This window comes from Trichomonas vaginalis, chromosome III (genome assembly GCF_026262505.1).
Source record: "Trichomonas vaginalis G3 chromosome III, whole genome shotgun sequence".
In the NCBI taxonomy this organism is placed as follows: Eukaryota; Parabasalia; order Trichomonadida; family Trichomonadidae; genus Trichomonas; species Trichomonas vaginalis.
In genome coordinates, this window is record NC_067205.1 from 12824847 (window position 1) to 12840325 (window position 15479).

Here is a 15479-nt window from a genome sequence, read left to right on the forward strand (position 1 = left end):
TTTTAAAATAGTCCAAAATACAGAATAACAGTGAATGCATAGAGAAGTGATGGTGTGATTTCTGCGTTGATAACTCTGCATTGACATGTAAGGAAGTCACATGAGTATATAGCTTTAGGGTTGAGAAGACATTCTGATATGATTTTACGAATGAATGACATTGTTCGATTCTCGATGATGACACCACATCGGAGATGATCACACCCGAAGAAGAGAGAACTCTCGACGTTAGTGACACACTTAGGGATGTTGATAGTGGTCAGTGAAGAACAGTTCGCAAACGCATATTGTTTGATGTTCGTAACAGAGTCGTCTGGGATAGAGATGCTGATGAGATTTCTGCATCCCATGAATGCGCCTAAAGATATAGTACGAAGTGTCTGTGGGAGATTGAAGAACTTTATCTTTGAAGCTGGTGGGAAGCAGAAGAGGATTGTCTTTGACTTGTTGTAAAGAGCGCCGACATCAGCTGTGAAGTAGTCACTTCGTGGACACTCGATGACTGAGAGAGATGAACATCCTTCGAAGAACAAATTTCCAATGCTTTGAAGAGAGCAGTCTTCAGGAATTGTTAACTTGGCGAGATTTTTGCACCCTTTGAAGACGTAGTCTGACATGTACTCTGTTTGATTTGGAACTGTGAATGTTGTGATGTTAGTGTTCTCGAAGCAATTAGATCCAATCTCTTTGACATATGGAGGAAGTGTGATGTATGAAAGATTAACACATTTGCTGAAGCAGCCCATGCCAATAGATTTAAGTTTACTGTCAGCAGGGAATGTGATATTCGTTATTCCTGTGTTGTAAAAGGCAGACCTATCAACATTCTCTAATGAAGATGGGAAAACAACTTCTCTCAATGACAAACAATTTAAGAAACTTGAATCTTGAATCAATGTAACATTGTTTGAGAAAATAATATTTTTGAGATTCTTACAATCAGAAAAAGCATATTCTTTGATTGTTGCGTTTTCGCATTCAGAAAATTCAATTGTTTCAATACTTGTGCAGCCGTAAAAAGCATGAGTATATATTGTTTTCAGATTATTCCCGAATTTAATTGTTTTGAGTGATGTACACCCAATAAAAGCACGCATGTTGATTACTTCAAGAGAATTTGTCAAATTCTTGTAGTTAGAAAATGCTGAGCCACTTATAGTTTTAAGCTTCGATTAGCCATCAAAAATAATAGTTTTTAGATTATTATTGTCACTAAATACATTGTCATGAATCAATACAACATCTTCTGGAATTGTGTATGATTCTTTTTCACTCAAACATAATGACAGAACTGTTCTTGAATTAAATATGAGATTTTGATCATCTCGGATGAATGGAGATCCTTCTTCAAAGGTAATATTTGTATGCGAAGAGAAACATCCGCCCCCGAGACTTGTTACTGATCTTGGGATTGTTACATCAATCAAATTATAACAATATGCAAAAGCTTTAAGGCCAATACTTCTCAATGTATTCGGAAATACAATACTAGATATATTTGCTTCCATAAAACATAATGAGCTAATACTAGTGACTCCATTCTCTATAGTAATTTCATTTAAGCTTTTGCAGCTTTGAAATTGTCCAAAGCCATTTAAATTAATGGAAGATGGAAGATTTAATGACTTTAATTGGGTGCCAATAAATGCGTATGTTTCGATTGTTTTCACGTTTGGTGTGAATGTAATGGATTCGATAAAAGATAATCCAAATGAATAATATCCTATATTTTCTATAAAGTTTGGAGTTGTAAATGATTTGGAGTAATTTATTGGAAAGAAAACTAAAGATTTTTTATCTTTCGTATATAAAATGCCGTTAACTGATGTAAAAAATTCACTTTCTTCATCGCATTCAATTGTCTTAAGTGGTTCTGGGGATTCTAGGTTTGCATTCATCACCGAAACATATTTTGGAATAAAAAGAGTTTTAAGAATTGTTCCTTTAAAGCAGCCGGTATCCATTGTTTGAAGTTCAGAATCTGATGTAATGAAAACATTCTCAAGTTTGGAACAATAAATAAAACAATGTTTTGACAATACTTGGACTGAAGATGGTAAAGATATATTTACTAGTGAACGGCAACTATAGAATGCATATGTATTGATTGTTCTAAGAAATTGACAATTTGAAAAATCGATCGAATTGAGTTCTGTGCATTGATAAAATGCACAATCACTGATTGTATTAAGTTTGGAATTCGCTTGAAATGTAACAGATTTGAGAGTGCGTCTGCTACCTTCGAATGCATGATTCCCGCAATACGATGGACCAAGTTGTCCAAAAATAACCTCGCACCCAGATTTGATCTCAATATTTGTAACACCATTAGTAGAATACAATATTCGATCATTGTCCTGATAATTTTCTTCAATTTGTATTTATTGGTGCATTTTCGGAAAAAAATTGAGAGAAATAAGGTTACTTTTCGGATCCGCCAAAATACAATTCATAAAAAGTACAGTCATACTAGATATGCTTTATAACATCTAATTGGCCTAGATATTATTTTGATATAAGATTCATTTTTCTATATAATACTGATATACCTCTTGTAATAGATATTTAGACACTGGTATTTAAGAGATATTTGTAGATGATTAGTGGTCATAATATAAAAATAAATTTTATATCAATTCAAGACTTGAAAATTAAAGGCTTAACAATTTCCTGATTATCCAGAACAGTTAAAAAAAATTTAAATTTGTTGACATTTAATTAACTATTGGATGTTGAAAGATTTTGCATGAATTAATTACCAACTTATAATATCTCGAACTAACAAAAATTGTTCATTGAAAAAGATAAACTTGGTCCAACACCTCTTCATTGTGCATTCAAATAAAAAATTTTAGATGCGTCTGATTTCATACTTCGAAGGGAGAAAACATCTTTGAAGTAGTCAAATGGATATTATGTTTTTAGATTGAATCAAAATTTGAACTTCATAAAAATTTTTGCATATGAACTTAAGGAAAATCTTATCATTTCCTATATAATGAAAAATAGATATAATTTTACAGCAGAATTTTAGTGATCAAAAATTATTTCACCAAAATTTTTCCGAGTTTCGACAAAATTTTAACTAATTTATATTTAACAGAAAACTTCTATTCCGATGCACTACTAATTTTTCAAAAATTTTAATATAAAAATCTGACCAATCAATTGTTGTCACTTTTTCTAATTTATAAATGAGTAATTCATACCAAGCCGTTGTCATGATGATTGATAACTCAATCACCTCCATTAACGGCGATTTTTATCCAAATCGTCTTGCTGCGCAAACTCTTGCCGCTGATCGACTTCTTGCCAGCTATCACAAGAACTCTGCTAAAAATCAGTTTGCTGTTGCAACAATTGGCTCGGGAAACTTCGGTATTCAATTATCACTGTGCAAAGACATGATCAAAGTCAGCCACGCTTTAGATGCAATCACAATTGGTGGAGAAATTCGTTTTGAAAACGCTATTCGCTGTGGATTCTTAGCTCTTCGTCACCGTGATCAAGAAGTCTCTATCAAAAGGATCGTAATCTTCGTTGGTTCCCATCATGATTTTACACAAGAAAGAATCGAAGCTCTTGTACGTGATACTAACAAGGAAGCCGTTGGTGTTGATATTATAGCCTTTGGTGATGATGTTAACTCACCAGAAATCTTAGAAAGTTATATTAAGCAATTAACTCAACCATCTCACTTTATCCGTCTTCAAGTCAGCAAGACAATTCTCTCTGACTTAGTTTTACTCTCTCCAATCGGCCCGGGAGATGCTGGCGATCCAAATATTGTTGATGATGACATTCAACAAGCCATCAACGCTTCTCTTCAAGAATATGCCGATGAAGATGAAGAATTCCGTAGAGTCCTCGAAGAATCTAGGCATGAAACAGAAAATCAAAATTATCTCAACTCAGTTCGTCAATACATCAACGAAAACAACACAGCAGATGGCGGCGCTGATGAGGAGATGGATCCCGAGCTCCAGGCTACTCTTGCTGCTTCAAGAAACGAAGCACAACAAAATTCGGAACCTAAGCCAGCAGTTCCAGTTCCAAAGGCTCCAGATATGGGCGAAGATGATCTGAATGACCCAGAATTACAGAGAGCATTGAGAGAATCATTACAGGAGGCAGAAATGAACGATCCTGAATTACAAGCAATTCTAAAGGCTTCTATGCAAGATGCTCCAAAGGAAAATAATGATGATATTGATATGGATGATCCTGAATTAAAGGCAGCTCTTGAAGCTTCTCGCGAACTTCCAGAAAATAATAATGACAAGATTCAACAGGAATTAGAGGATCCAGATACATTAAATAGCATTTTGTCTGGCCTCCCTGGTGTTGATCCAAATAGCGACCTCTTCAAGAAGGATAAGAAGAAAGATGACGAAAAAGATAAGGACAAGAAGTAAATAAATGCTTTTATTGATATTGATTTTATATGAATTTTTTAATTATTTCCCTTTTTATACCATTAATAAAAAAAATTCAAAATATATTTTCAATTATCATTTAAAATTGGGTAATTTTTAAGCTAAAATTTCAATTTCAGAAGGAAATTGCATGATATTGTATTGTAACCTTTTCTATTTTCAATATGAAACTTTATTCATACTATTTTAACTTGTATTAACTTATGTAAAAGGAATGTGACTCAAGTCAAACTTGCTTAAACCGAATTTGCAGTTTATATTGATTAGTGATCTCAAATCAGAGAAATATCGTTTACAAGAAAGCCGAAAAGGCAGAGTGTGAAGTGTACATTTATGACTTCATAGTAGATATATAACAGCAATTTTCGAAAAATTAAAAATTTTCAAAATATTTTAAAATTTCTTACGCTATTATATATTGTGGAAATAAGGAAATGCTTTTTCATTAAATTTTAAGAATTATACTATTATCACTAAGATAAAATTGTTGAATAAAATTTGATGTTTCTAAATTTATTCATTTGAGTGTCCAAGACCATAATAACATTGATTTTCTTGTGGAATAATTCATGAATATTTCATAATAACGTTCCATATAGCAACTTTTTTCGGGTGGATTTTGTTTGACAATGCAACATACGTTAAATACTCAAACGAACACACCGTGTGCAATATATTACAAGTTCCTAAAATAATTCATCATATACATTTGCCGATAAACAATTTACTGCGTTCTTTTCAAATTTCTAAACGTCTATTCTCTCAATTTTTCTTACATTTATTTCGAGAAATCATAATTCTCCTGTCACTATGATAGAGAATCAGTCGGTAGATTTCTTAAATAGTACAAATGCAAGCTTTTCTGAAGCTTCAAATCTTACTTCGTCGTTTATTGCATGTGGAGAAGATCAACCATTGTTCGTTTTTCAGCAAGAAAGCCAAAATCCTAATCACGAACAACGTTTCAAGAACAAAGAATGTCCTATCGGTGATCCCAGGAATATTTTAGATGTTACGCAGTACCAACACATCATTTACCGATCTTTATGCCAAAATGAGCTTGAAATCAAAAGAAACTTCTTTATTCAAGATGAAATAAACTTCTTGGATAGAGGAGTTGCATTTGATTCAATGTCCCATGTACATTATAGGTTAAACATGGGAACTAACGGATTATACATTGCTTTTGGAATCATGGACAAGTATATGACTACACACCAATTACCACGCAGCAAACTGAAACTTTATTGCAATGCTGCTGTTTTCATTGGTTCGAAAGTTGAAGATTACAGACCGCCACGTGTGAGAGACTTAATAAGAATGGCCGATCACTGTTTTGGTGGTAATACTTTCTCTTCCAGAGAACTTTATGAAGCTGAACATGACTTATTAGCCACAATTGGTTTCAATATCACATTTGGCACTCCATTGCTCTATATGACTCAATTAATGAGAATATCTGGTCATAATACTGAGAATATTCTCATTGCCAGATACATTTTAGAAATTATGCAGACTAATATTAATTTTGTTGGATTACCATATTCAATGCATGCCGCAGTCGCTGTTATGGTAGCAAGAATTTTCGAAGGAAAGAGTCGCTAGACACCAGAGCTTGCAGGGTACACAAACTACTCCGAGAATGAGTAGGGGTAATTTTAGCTAAAAGTGACACACCTGTAAAAAGTGGCACACTCGTGAAGGGTGTGATTACCGATCGGTAATTTCGACAGTTTAGAATTTAAAATTTTTTATGGAACTGTTGCGAGTTTCATAAAGAATTTAAGGAATATAAGCAAAGATTTGAATCAAAATCTTCGAACTAAGCCGATCGCTTCGCTCGCGGCTTTCTTTATTATTTTAAATTTGCATATTTCCATCAAAAGTTCATAAGGTAAAAAATTTCGTTTATATTATTGCAAAATAAAATCTTCATTATCAAAATAATATTAAATGATAATATAATATAATTTATAAACAACTATTATTTAATAGAGTTTAATTGCCAAGGTTCATCTAATTTTTTGATTTTTAATGTTTTATGAATTTTATTTATCATGTATATATCTAATGAAGATTATATATGTAGAAGATAAGTACCTTAATATGTACGTAAAAATTAATGAAATTTATTTTGAATGTAGAACCGAGCAATTTTCAAATTTTGTGCTTTTTTTGAATTTTCTCGATACCAGATAAGTTGTGTTGGCTAAATAATATATGGATACAATGTGTCTTATAGATGAATATATGCACAAAGTTTAAGAGGCCATTTTCTTTCAGAAACCGAGATTTGTGAATTTTTTCAAATTTTGTGCTTTTTTTGATATTGAAATTTCATTTCATTTTTTTGATGCATATCGATGCACCATGCGAACTTAAAGAAAGGCTATCTTATATAGATGCTATGAAAGCTGTCATTGATAACGAATGCCATGCAGGTTGTCCATATCAATTAAAAAAAAATCCAAATTTAGGGGGGAACAAAATTAAAATTCAGGTGCAGTGCAGATAAATGTGAAGCATGTATCTCATTTCTAAAGGATGATGAAGAATATATCCTAACAGAATATAATGGAACACATAATCACAATCAAATCAAAGATGAGACAAAGAAATACCACACATTATCACAATGCTATCGTCGGGTACTTATTAATTTTATAAAACAGGGGGGTGATCCGAAAATGGCTCAAATTGAATGCGACAAAAAACTTGATCTGGATGATCCACTTAACAGGCCATCTTTTTTGAATGCATCTTCAGATCAAATGAAAACAATTCAGGAAAAAGGAAATAAAAAGATCAAAGGTATTCAAAAGTACGATGATAATCAATTCAAGTCAACTCAATTATTTAAGGGTATCAAAGAACAAGAGTCACCAAAAGATTTAATTTATTTCGATGTCGATAATTACAACAAACCAAAGAAATTAATCTTTTATTATGCTTCTTTCAAATTTCTGGACATAATCAAAATTGTGAAAGAGCATTTTATTGATGCAACCCATTCATTACTTGAATTTAAAATGTTGTTTTACATGATATCAGCCAAATTTCCAAATACACATGCATTCCCAATTTTTCAATTTGTCGTTTATCCAAACACTTCAGAAAATATTGCATTCTGTCTCAAGGCATTTTTTAACTGGGCAAAAGTAAAACCAAAATATTTTATGTCAGATTGTGCACAAGAAATCGAAAATGCGATTATCAACTCTTTTCCAGAAGTTATCCTTCATTGGTGTGCAGTTCATGTAATGAGGGCGTTCAGAAAAAATTTGAAAGATTATGCATTTGAGAGTTCAGACAAATTGATATTAGATACAAAAATGAACTATCTTGCATACGGCAGAAATGGCAAGAAAGAAATGGATTGAACCAACGTTCAAAAAAATTCTGGAAATAGCCGAAAAATTCCCAGAATTTTCAAAATACATACAAAATCAATGGATATCAAACCAAGAAAGATGGACAGCCGCTGAAAGAGATGAAAATTTAGCTCTCACAAATAACATTTCAGAATCGATTAACAAAAAAATTAAATATTACTACTTTGGCGGAACAATTTTCATGAGATTTGATCGATTTGTGATGAAATTAATCGATTTTATCGTTCCTTCATTTTATTACAGAATTTCTCAAGATATAAGGCTCAGAGACAAAATTCCAAATCCGTTGCCATCTGAAAAAAAGCCAAAAAAGTCTACAATCAGACTGGATACAGAAAAATGTATAATGCTCACTGATAAAATTAAATCGTTAATAGTTAACTCATCAGCAAACTTAAATACGCTTCAATTGGGTTTAGATGACCTACTTGATAAAGTTGTCAAGGCAGCAAAGGTTCAAAAACGAATGACCCAGTATTTTTCGAAATTAAGTATCCCAATGGAAATCAAGCTTAGTATTCTCACGCAAATTACAGAATTTGGATGCAATACCCCTCAATTCATTGTTGAGAATGCCAAGTCTTTTCAAGATAAAATTATTACAGATTTCCACCTTCAAATTTATACAACATTATAAAAATTTATGAATAAAAACTTGATATAAAATAACATTTTTATTTTTACTAAGAAAAAAAGGTTTTTGATAATAAATTTATTTTATTTCGAAAAAGTAGCAATAATCGTAAAAGGGTATTGATAGGCTTGCTAAAGTAACTAATTTTAGCTGTCAAATACTTTTGTATTTTGAAGTAAATTAGTATAAATTTGTTTTTACTTTTATTTCGAAAAAGTAGCAATAATCGTAAAAGGGTATTGATAGGCTTGCTAAAGTAACTAATTTTAGCTGTCAAATACTTTTGTATTTTGAAGTAAATTAGTATAAATTTGTTTTTACTTTTATTTCGAAAAAGTAACAATAATCGTAAAAGGGTATTGATAGGCTTGCTAAAGTAACTAATTTTAGCTGTCAAATACTTTTGTATTTTGAAGTAAATTAGTATAAATTTGATATTATTTTAACTCCCTTTGAAAACCTCAATTTTCCATACAGAGGGAACGGGAATAGCATCCAATATTCCCTGAGAATGGTTGCGCATTCTCAGTTCCCTCTATATTTCGAACGAAGCTCTCATCGGTCTTTTTTTTTAATACTAAACGTTTTTTTTCCTGTCACTTTTAGCTAAAATTTGGGTTTGCCAAACCACAATGTGATATTGAAAATGAAATCACTAAAACTAAATAAAAAGGAACAACATAATAAATAGATTTGATAGCTCGTATAAATCAAATGTGTATAAGTGTTCGTATCAAATTACGTATAAATATGGTCTGAAATGCAAGAAAAGAGTTCATGACGATTATTTTCCTCATAAATGTTTTGGATTTTGCCTATAGTATCAAGCATTTGGCTTGGATATGAGCTGATCCCATTTCTCAAAGTCAGAGACCTTAATATAATGATGAGAATATTCAGTGGATGGCTTTTAGGCGTTCAAATCACAGCAATGGCATTATACGTTATTAATTTCATTATTCCGTTTAATTTTGTTATTGTTCTTATAATTTCTGGTGGAGAAATCGCTGGATCTTTAGTTCTTCATAAAAAAGGCCAAAAATCTACATTATCATTTGAAAAAGCTCCCTGGTTTATTGCTTTTATTGCATTTGTTGCTGGTTGCTCATTCAAACACTTATCTGGTGTTTACAAATTGGCTCCAGAGCAATCTCCAACAGCATTAACCCCAATTATGGACAGAGAGTTATCTTTTATTCATTCAGTTCTCTATGGATTGAATAACCGTCGCAGAAATGTCTTATTTTATGCAGATCCAATGATTTCAGGCAAATATTACTACGGATATTCCTTACCACTCTTATATACAGCCTCCTTAATGTCCACAGGCTTATCATACAGCGGAGCATCAATCGTAATATGCTTTATTAACACAATGGCAACTGCTTTTTCAATATTTAATTTCGCAAAGAAATACACACGTTGGCCAGCCTTAGCCGCCTTCGTTTACATGTTTTCAGGCAGCTGGGCTGGCTTTTTATACTTCAAAGCCGCAAATCGACTCAATCCAAACAATGATTTAGTTCATCAGCTTTCCAAGTCACATACAACAGTTTGGTATCATTTATTCGGTTACTTACTCAGTCTCTCCAAAGCTACGTCGTTTACTATTGCTTATTCTCAGTATTCTATTTTCTGGATGCCATCCGACCTCAGCGCGATCTTTGCGGCATGTTGCCCGAGTGTTGCCAGTTCCGCTGCATTATTTGCAACCCTCTTTGGTATGCAGAATGAGAATAAAATGCTGATTGGCTGTACATTGACTTTAATCTTGCGAATCTTCCCATTTGATTGGACTTACAAGCCATTATTCAGAGAAGCCGAAATGCGCGGAACATTCTTCGCGCCAATAGTTATTTGGTGGGTCGGTTTAGGACCAATTTTCACCATAATCGCTGTTTTCTTTTGGGTTCTTCCGAAAAGTACGTTTAAATATTACTTTTTATCGACAGTTGGACCTTTCCTGCTGCTGAATTTCTTCAGGGAAGGTAATGACCACCTGCAGAACTCGCTTGCTATTGCTTGTACGTTGTATCCGCTTTCAATTGTCGCATTCGTCGAATTAATGAGGAGATTCATCAATTGGCCGGACGATGAAGAGAACAAAGGCATCGCAGCATTCTTCATGACATTTACAATCGCTTTCCTGTTGTTCGGAGGCTTTATTGTCTCAAGAAGATTAGAATTTCCAAGACAATACATGATTTCAGATGAAGACAAAGAAGCAATACAATGGCTTCGAAAAATACCAAAAGATTCAATCGTTTACGGTTCTCCTAAGCAAATGTCGCCGATTGCTGTCAGCGGTCGTCAGCAGTTCTTAGGAAACAAACACGAATTGTTCGCTCTTGGAGTTAATATCAAGAAGAGGCTGGAAGAAGTTTCTCAACTTTCAACTGAAGATATTAACGTTTGGAAGCAATTAAAGATTACACACGTACTTGCTGAACCAGTAAGTAGCATCGTGGCACCTGATGGTTGCGAAGAAATTTCAAGAAACGCAAAATACTCTTTGTGCAAAATTCCCCAGTAGTTAGATAGGAAATTGATCCTTTTTATTTGGTTGTTATCGATTAAAATATAATTGTTGTTAACTACATCTATTGCTTTTCATTTTTTCCCATTAATATCTTCATAAAATCACTTAAAACTATTAAGAAAGCAAAAATTCGACTGGAATTGTATTTCAACTGTCAATGTCACCAAGTTTTCATATGTTATTTTAGTATTCTTGTCTATTTAATAAAGAATATCTAAAACGTTTGAATTTTTATATTATTGTAAGTTAAATAGAATTGATATCATAAGGTTAATATAATACCATGTTATTGAAATTCCAAAAAAAATTCAAAATTTGATTTTTAATTTCATTTTCAATAAATTTTTTATTAAAATTTATATTTTCCAATTTTTTTGGAAAAAATTAAAACTATATAATTAATTTAAATTAAATTTTATAACTAATTCAACTTAAAACTTCTTGATATCTTAGTTTTGTCGAAATTATTTTTTTATTTTTCGCTTATAAACGTGTTAAATATTATCCATTCCATATTTTAGAAATTTTTACAGATTATTTTTAAGGTTCCATCTCATGGTAAGAAAAACGATTCATTCTCTCAGATTCTCACAACAATTAGCCACGATAAACCAATAGTCATCATATCCAATAAGTATGTGATTATAAGGTGATATATTGATAGATAAATAGACGTTTAGCGATCATTTTGGGTTCCTAACCTTGGTGTTCAGAAATGTTGATAAGCTACATCTATTCAACATGTAATGATATGACATTTCGTAATTAAATAAAGGTTATAAATTAAACGATTTTGAATTCATTTTGGTTTTTGTCCTTAGAATGTTTTCCAAAAAGATTAGACGCATTCAAGAAGCCAAAAAAGAAATTCCAAACAGCATTTAGTAGTAGCATAATTTGATATTTTTAACAAATGAAATCTAAAAAAAATAGAAAATTATATGTACATTAATGAGTAGCTGGAGGTCTAGCAGTCTTCGCTTTGATGAATAATGTCATGCGAACTCCATCATTTGCGCGAACGAAATCGAATTCGAAGGAAGTAGAGTCATCTACATCAAATTCAAGGACATTAGAGAATTTGATTTCCAATTCTCTATTTGTAATGGCTTTAAATCTGTCCATCAAGACCTTCATCAACTCGATTTTGAAAGAAGTCATGATAAGCTCTGAATTATATTCTGGTAGATGAATAACGACTGCATTATCTGTTTCCAAAGATGTCGAAATGGACTTAATATCGGAAATGGGAATTGGATTTGGAATAATGTAAGCGTTTAAGCGAGTATTGGTAATACATATGTGATTTGTTGTAACAATAAATCCACAATCTTCCATGTGGTTCCTGTTTGTCAAACGAGTGCAGTGATCAGCAAAATACAAATCTTCTGGTGGGCTGAAAGAAAAGAGAATTTGGTCAACTACATTATCTTCATGCATACCTAAATGATCGCCAATATAGTATTTACTTGCGGAAGACTCACGACGATGCTTTTTACCTTTGAAAAAAGCGTCTGCAGCCTGTTTTCTTGCAATTTCTTCTGGTGTTTGATCACCACCTGATGTGAGACGCTCTCTTCTCTTTGGAGCAAGGCTTGGCTGAAGAGGCTGGTCTGAAGGAGTAGACATTTATTTTTCTTATGAAATGATCACGTTTTTGAATTTCTTCACTTTTTCAAATTTCATATTGAAATTTTATCACAAATATTGTTCATTAATATTCTGGGATTCCGGAATTTCAGAATATAAAATCACCAAAAAGTGACAATCTATAGCAGTGAAATTTCCAGATAATTTAGCATCAAACGATCGGAAGTTTTTACTGTATTTAACATATTCAGTATTTGTAGGTTCAGTACTAATTATATCTATAATATATTCACTTTCTCTTCTATCTTTGATTGAAGAAAATCCATTAATAATTGAAAGTGCAAATCTATCATACGAAAAGAATATCTACATTGCCGTTATGTCCGGTGCATCATTAAAAGATAAAATTGATTTCACTTATTCGCAATGGTATGAAAAATTGCGTTATTCCAACTTTACGTCCGGAATGGGATTCTTCATTGACGGCAAAATGAAATCAATAAGTGGGGAAATACCATATCATTTTGTAAATGATCCCGATGATATATCTACCCATAAATTAATTTCAAAATTGTTCGCCGCGCTTAAATATTTTCTTGAACACTCCAATGCAGGTTGGTTTCTAAGAATATGCGAAGATACTGTAATCAATCTTGATACATTCCCATTATTTTTAAAAGAACTTAACGAAAATTTTAATCCATATCAAGATTTTGTTATTCAAGGTGCCTGCCTTGGAAAAATCAATACTACATATCTTCAAGGAGGCTCTGGCTTCGTATTTTCCAGAAGAGCAGCTTATCAAATTTATCAAGATTATTCTTGGTTCAGAATGATGACAAACATTAACAAAGCTGATGACAGACTTCTTGGCTACTACCTATCCAAAATTGGAGTACCTCCTGCAAACTTTACTTCGCGTTGGTTTCTTGGCCATTCTTTCTGGAAACAGGAGAGTGCTCTTAAAGCTGTCACTAATGTGTCTAACATTGAAAAGTGTACAGTGCCTGTTTCAAGGAAAGGATGCAGAAAATTCCTTACAAAAGTGAAAGATATCACTTTTTGGCATGATAGAGTGCCTTTTGATGAGTTTGTTCTTCAGCATGAGAAAATAAGAGCAGCTACACCCGATAATTTATACTTTTATGTTCCAATTAACAAACCTGTTTTATGTTTAGGTGATTCAACAACCGAAGCAAGATACTATGATTAATATTATATTATAAAACTTATAGAGTAAATGTTTGTTCTATCTATTAACCAAACTATGCATTTTTTAAATAAATTTTACCGTATTAAAAAGTTTTCGTATTAATTCATTAGGAAAAGGCAAATAAAACTCAATAGTTAGTTACATGTCCTATAAAACCGTACAAAATTTTTCGAATTTTTAATCGGAAGAAATTTTGAAAAGAAAAGATTTTGGTTGTAGTTGGCATTAACAATAGTTGTTTATTTCACATATTCGATTTATTGAATCGGGAGTGATTAACAATCTTCATGAAAAAAGATTTAATTTAATTAGAGCCGAATGAGTTATCAGAGCTGTATAAGCAATACATAAATCCATCCTCATCACGGTTTTCTTCGTAGAGAGCTCCCATTGTAGAGTTTGGTGGTGGGAGTTTCTTATTAACAAATAAGAAAATTGCTTCAGCGGATTGAAGATTGATTCTCTTACGGACAACATAGATGAATTGTCCGATGGATAATTCTGATGGGACAAGGAATTTTTGTCTTTCGATATCAGGCAAAGTGCATTTTGGATCTTTGTCAACAATAACTGGAACATGAGACTTGAATTTACGAATGATACCTGCTGACTCCTGGCATCTGTCAGCGAAGGACTTTTCGCGTTTGTAGCGAGATTCGTTCTTTGATGAAAACATTATTTTTTTTTTGAATTCGGATCCATAATTAAAAATTATTGAGGGGGAGAATCGGATACTAAAATTTTTAGGAAAAATTTTTGGTGGATCACCAACGTTCATTTTGGAATAACATGGAGAAGTATAGTGGATCAATTTTACTTCTCCATAAAAATTCAAAAAAAAATAGTTATCTTCCCAATTTTTTTTTCACAATCCACTTAGATCAATCACTTTAGATTCTGGATTGTAGGTATAACAAACTTTTCATGAAACAAGTGTGGTCTTGAGGTTAACGAATAAAGAATCCCATTAATTGGCATTATATTTCTTGGCAGGGTTTTTCCTATCCATAGCAAAGCAGTTCAATTGTTAATAAACCTATGTTATTAAGTCCTTTGAATACATAAACGTTTCAATTCCGAGATTATGATCGAGACTCACTGATAATGGCCTAGAACGAGGTTATAAGTTGCGCATAATTTTGTAAATGTGATTTGATCATCTTAGTATTTTGCATTATTTCTTTAAAATCGTTTTAAACGTTCCAATAATAAAGTGGATAATATTGTTTATGTGTTTAAATATAAAACATATTGGTATTAGAGAATGAATAGACCTTAAATACATGATTTTGCTTAAAGAATAAAATCTAATCTTAATTTTTAACCACAACAAAGTTTAATCTAATACGTTGAAGGTATTTGAGGAAAAACAATAATGATATTTACTTATTCTCTTCTTCGTTACTGTATATTTCTTTGTGTAATGCGCGATCAAAGAATATATAACTTCTGAGAATGAAAATATTTATAATTTTCACTTTGTGATCTAATGTTCTCTTATTCATACACAAGAAAACACGTGTTGTAATCAATTTTTAGAAATTTTGAAAATTTTCTGGTGAAAAACATCTAAAGAATAAAACCTACTGAATCGAAGACCATTCTATATATCAAAAGTATATGAATCAGTATGTTCCAAGAAATCTTTTGTTCCGGGTGTCATAACAAAAGTTGT

At 32.1% G+C, this 15479-nt stretch overlaps 8 protein-coding genes and 1 pseudogene across 9 annotated transcripts, besides 1 other annotated feature; 5 read left to right on the forward strand and 4 right to left on the reverse strand.

The window, feature by feature from the left end:
* Positions 1–2: 2 nt before the first annotated feature.
* TVAGG3_0691250 (surface antigen family) lies at positions 3–1097 on the reverse strand (the record flags this gene model as incomplete). The annotated part of the gene is made up of 1 exon (XM_001321157.1): positions 3–1097. One exon carries the CDS (start codon positions 1095–1097, stop codon positions 3–5), a length of 1095 nt encoding a protein of 364 aa, XP_001321192.1.
* Positions 1098–1172: 75 nt separating this feature from the next.
* TVAGG3_0691260 (ribonuclease inhibitor domain-containing protein) lies at positions 1173–1964 on the reverse strand (the record flags this gene model as incomplete). The annotated part of the gene is made up of 1 exon (XM_001321156.1): positions 1173–1964. One exon carries the CDS (start codon positions 1962–1964, stop codon positions 1173–1175), a length of 792 nt encoding a protein of 263 aa, XP_001321191.1.
* Positions 1965–3177: 1213 nt separating this feature from the next.
* TVAGG3_0691270 (proteasome assembly) lies at positions 3178–4484 on the forward strand (the record flags this gene model as incomplete). Its single annotated transcript, XM_001321155.2, has 1 exon — positions 3195–4415. One exon carries the CDS (start codon positions 3195–3197, stop codon positions 4413–4415), a length of 1221 nt encoding a protein of 406 aa, XP_001321190.1.
* A 762-nt stretch (positions 4485–5246) lies between these two features.
* On the forward strand, positions 5247–6041 carry TVAGG3_0691280 (cell division; the record flags this gene model as incomplete). The annotated part of the gene is made up of 1 exon (XM_001321154.2): positions 5247–6041. One exon carries the CDS (start codon positions 5247–5249, stop codon positions 6039–6041), a length of 795 nt encoding a protein of 264 aa, XP_001321189.2.
* A 39-nt stretch (positions 6042–6080) lies between these two features.
* Positions 6081–9086: a mobile genetic element.
* TVAGG3_0691300 lies at positions 6790–8465 on the forward strand (annotated as a pseudogene). Its single transcript has one exon. A coding segment is annotated over exon 1 (1676 nt).
* Positions 9087–9166: 80 nt separating the features above from the next.
* On the forward strand, positions 9167–11262 carry TVAGG3_0691310 (uncharacterized protein; the record flags this gene model as incomplete). The annotated part of the gene is made up of 1 exon (XM_001321152.1): positions 9262–10995. One exon carries the CDS (start codon positions 9262–9264, stop codon positions 10993–10995), a length of 1734 nt encoding a protein of 577 aa, XP_001321187.1.
* A 227-nt stretch (positions 11263–11489) lies between these two features.
* Positions 11490–12661, reverse strand: TVAGG3_0691320 (motor protein; the record flags this gene model as incomplete). Its single annotated transcript, XM_001321151.1, has 1 exon — positions 11950–12630. The coding sequence occupies one exon, from the start codon at positions 12628–12630 to the stop codon at positions 11950–11952; it is 681 nt and encodes a 226-aa protein (XP_001321186.1).
* A 127-nt stretch (positions 12662–12788) lies between these two features.
* Positions 12789–13820, forward strand: TVAGG3_0691330 (beta1,3-galactosyltransferase family; the record flags this gene model as incomplete). The annotated part of the gene is made up of 1 exon (XM_001321150.1): positions 12971–13804. The coding sequence occupies one exon, from the start codon at positions 12971–12973 to the stop codon at positions 13802–13804; it is 834 nt and encodes a 277-aa protein (XP_001321185.1).
* A 197-nt stretch (positions 13821–14017) lies between these two features.
* TVAGG3_0691340 (cellular response to nitrogen starvation) lies at positions 14018–14496 on the reverse strand (the record flags this gene model as incomplete). Its single annotated transcript, XM_001321149.1, has 1 exon — positions 14109–14480. The coding sequence occupies one exon, from the start codon at positions 14478–14480 to the stop codon at positions 14109–14111; it is 372 nt and encodes a 123-aa protein (XP_001321184.1).
* Positions 14497–15479: the final 983 nt, after the last annotated feature.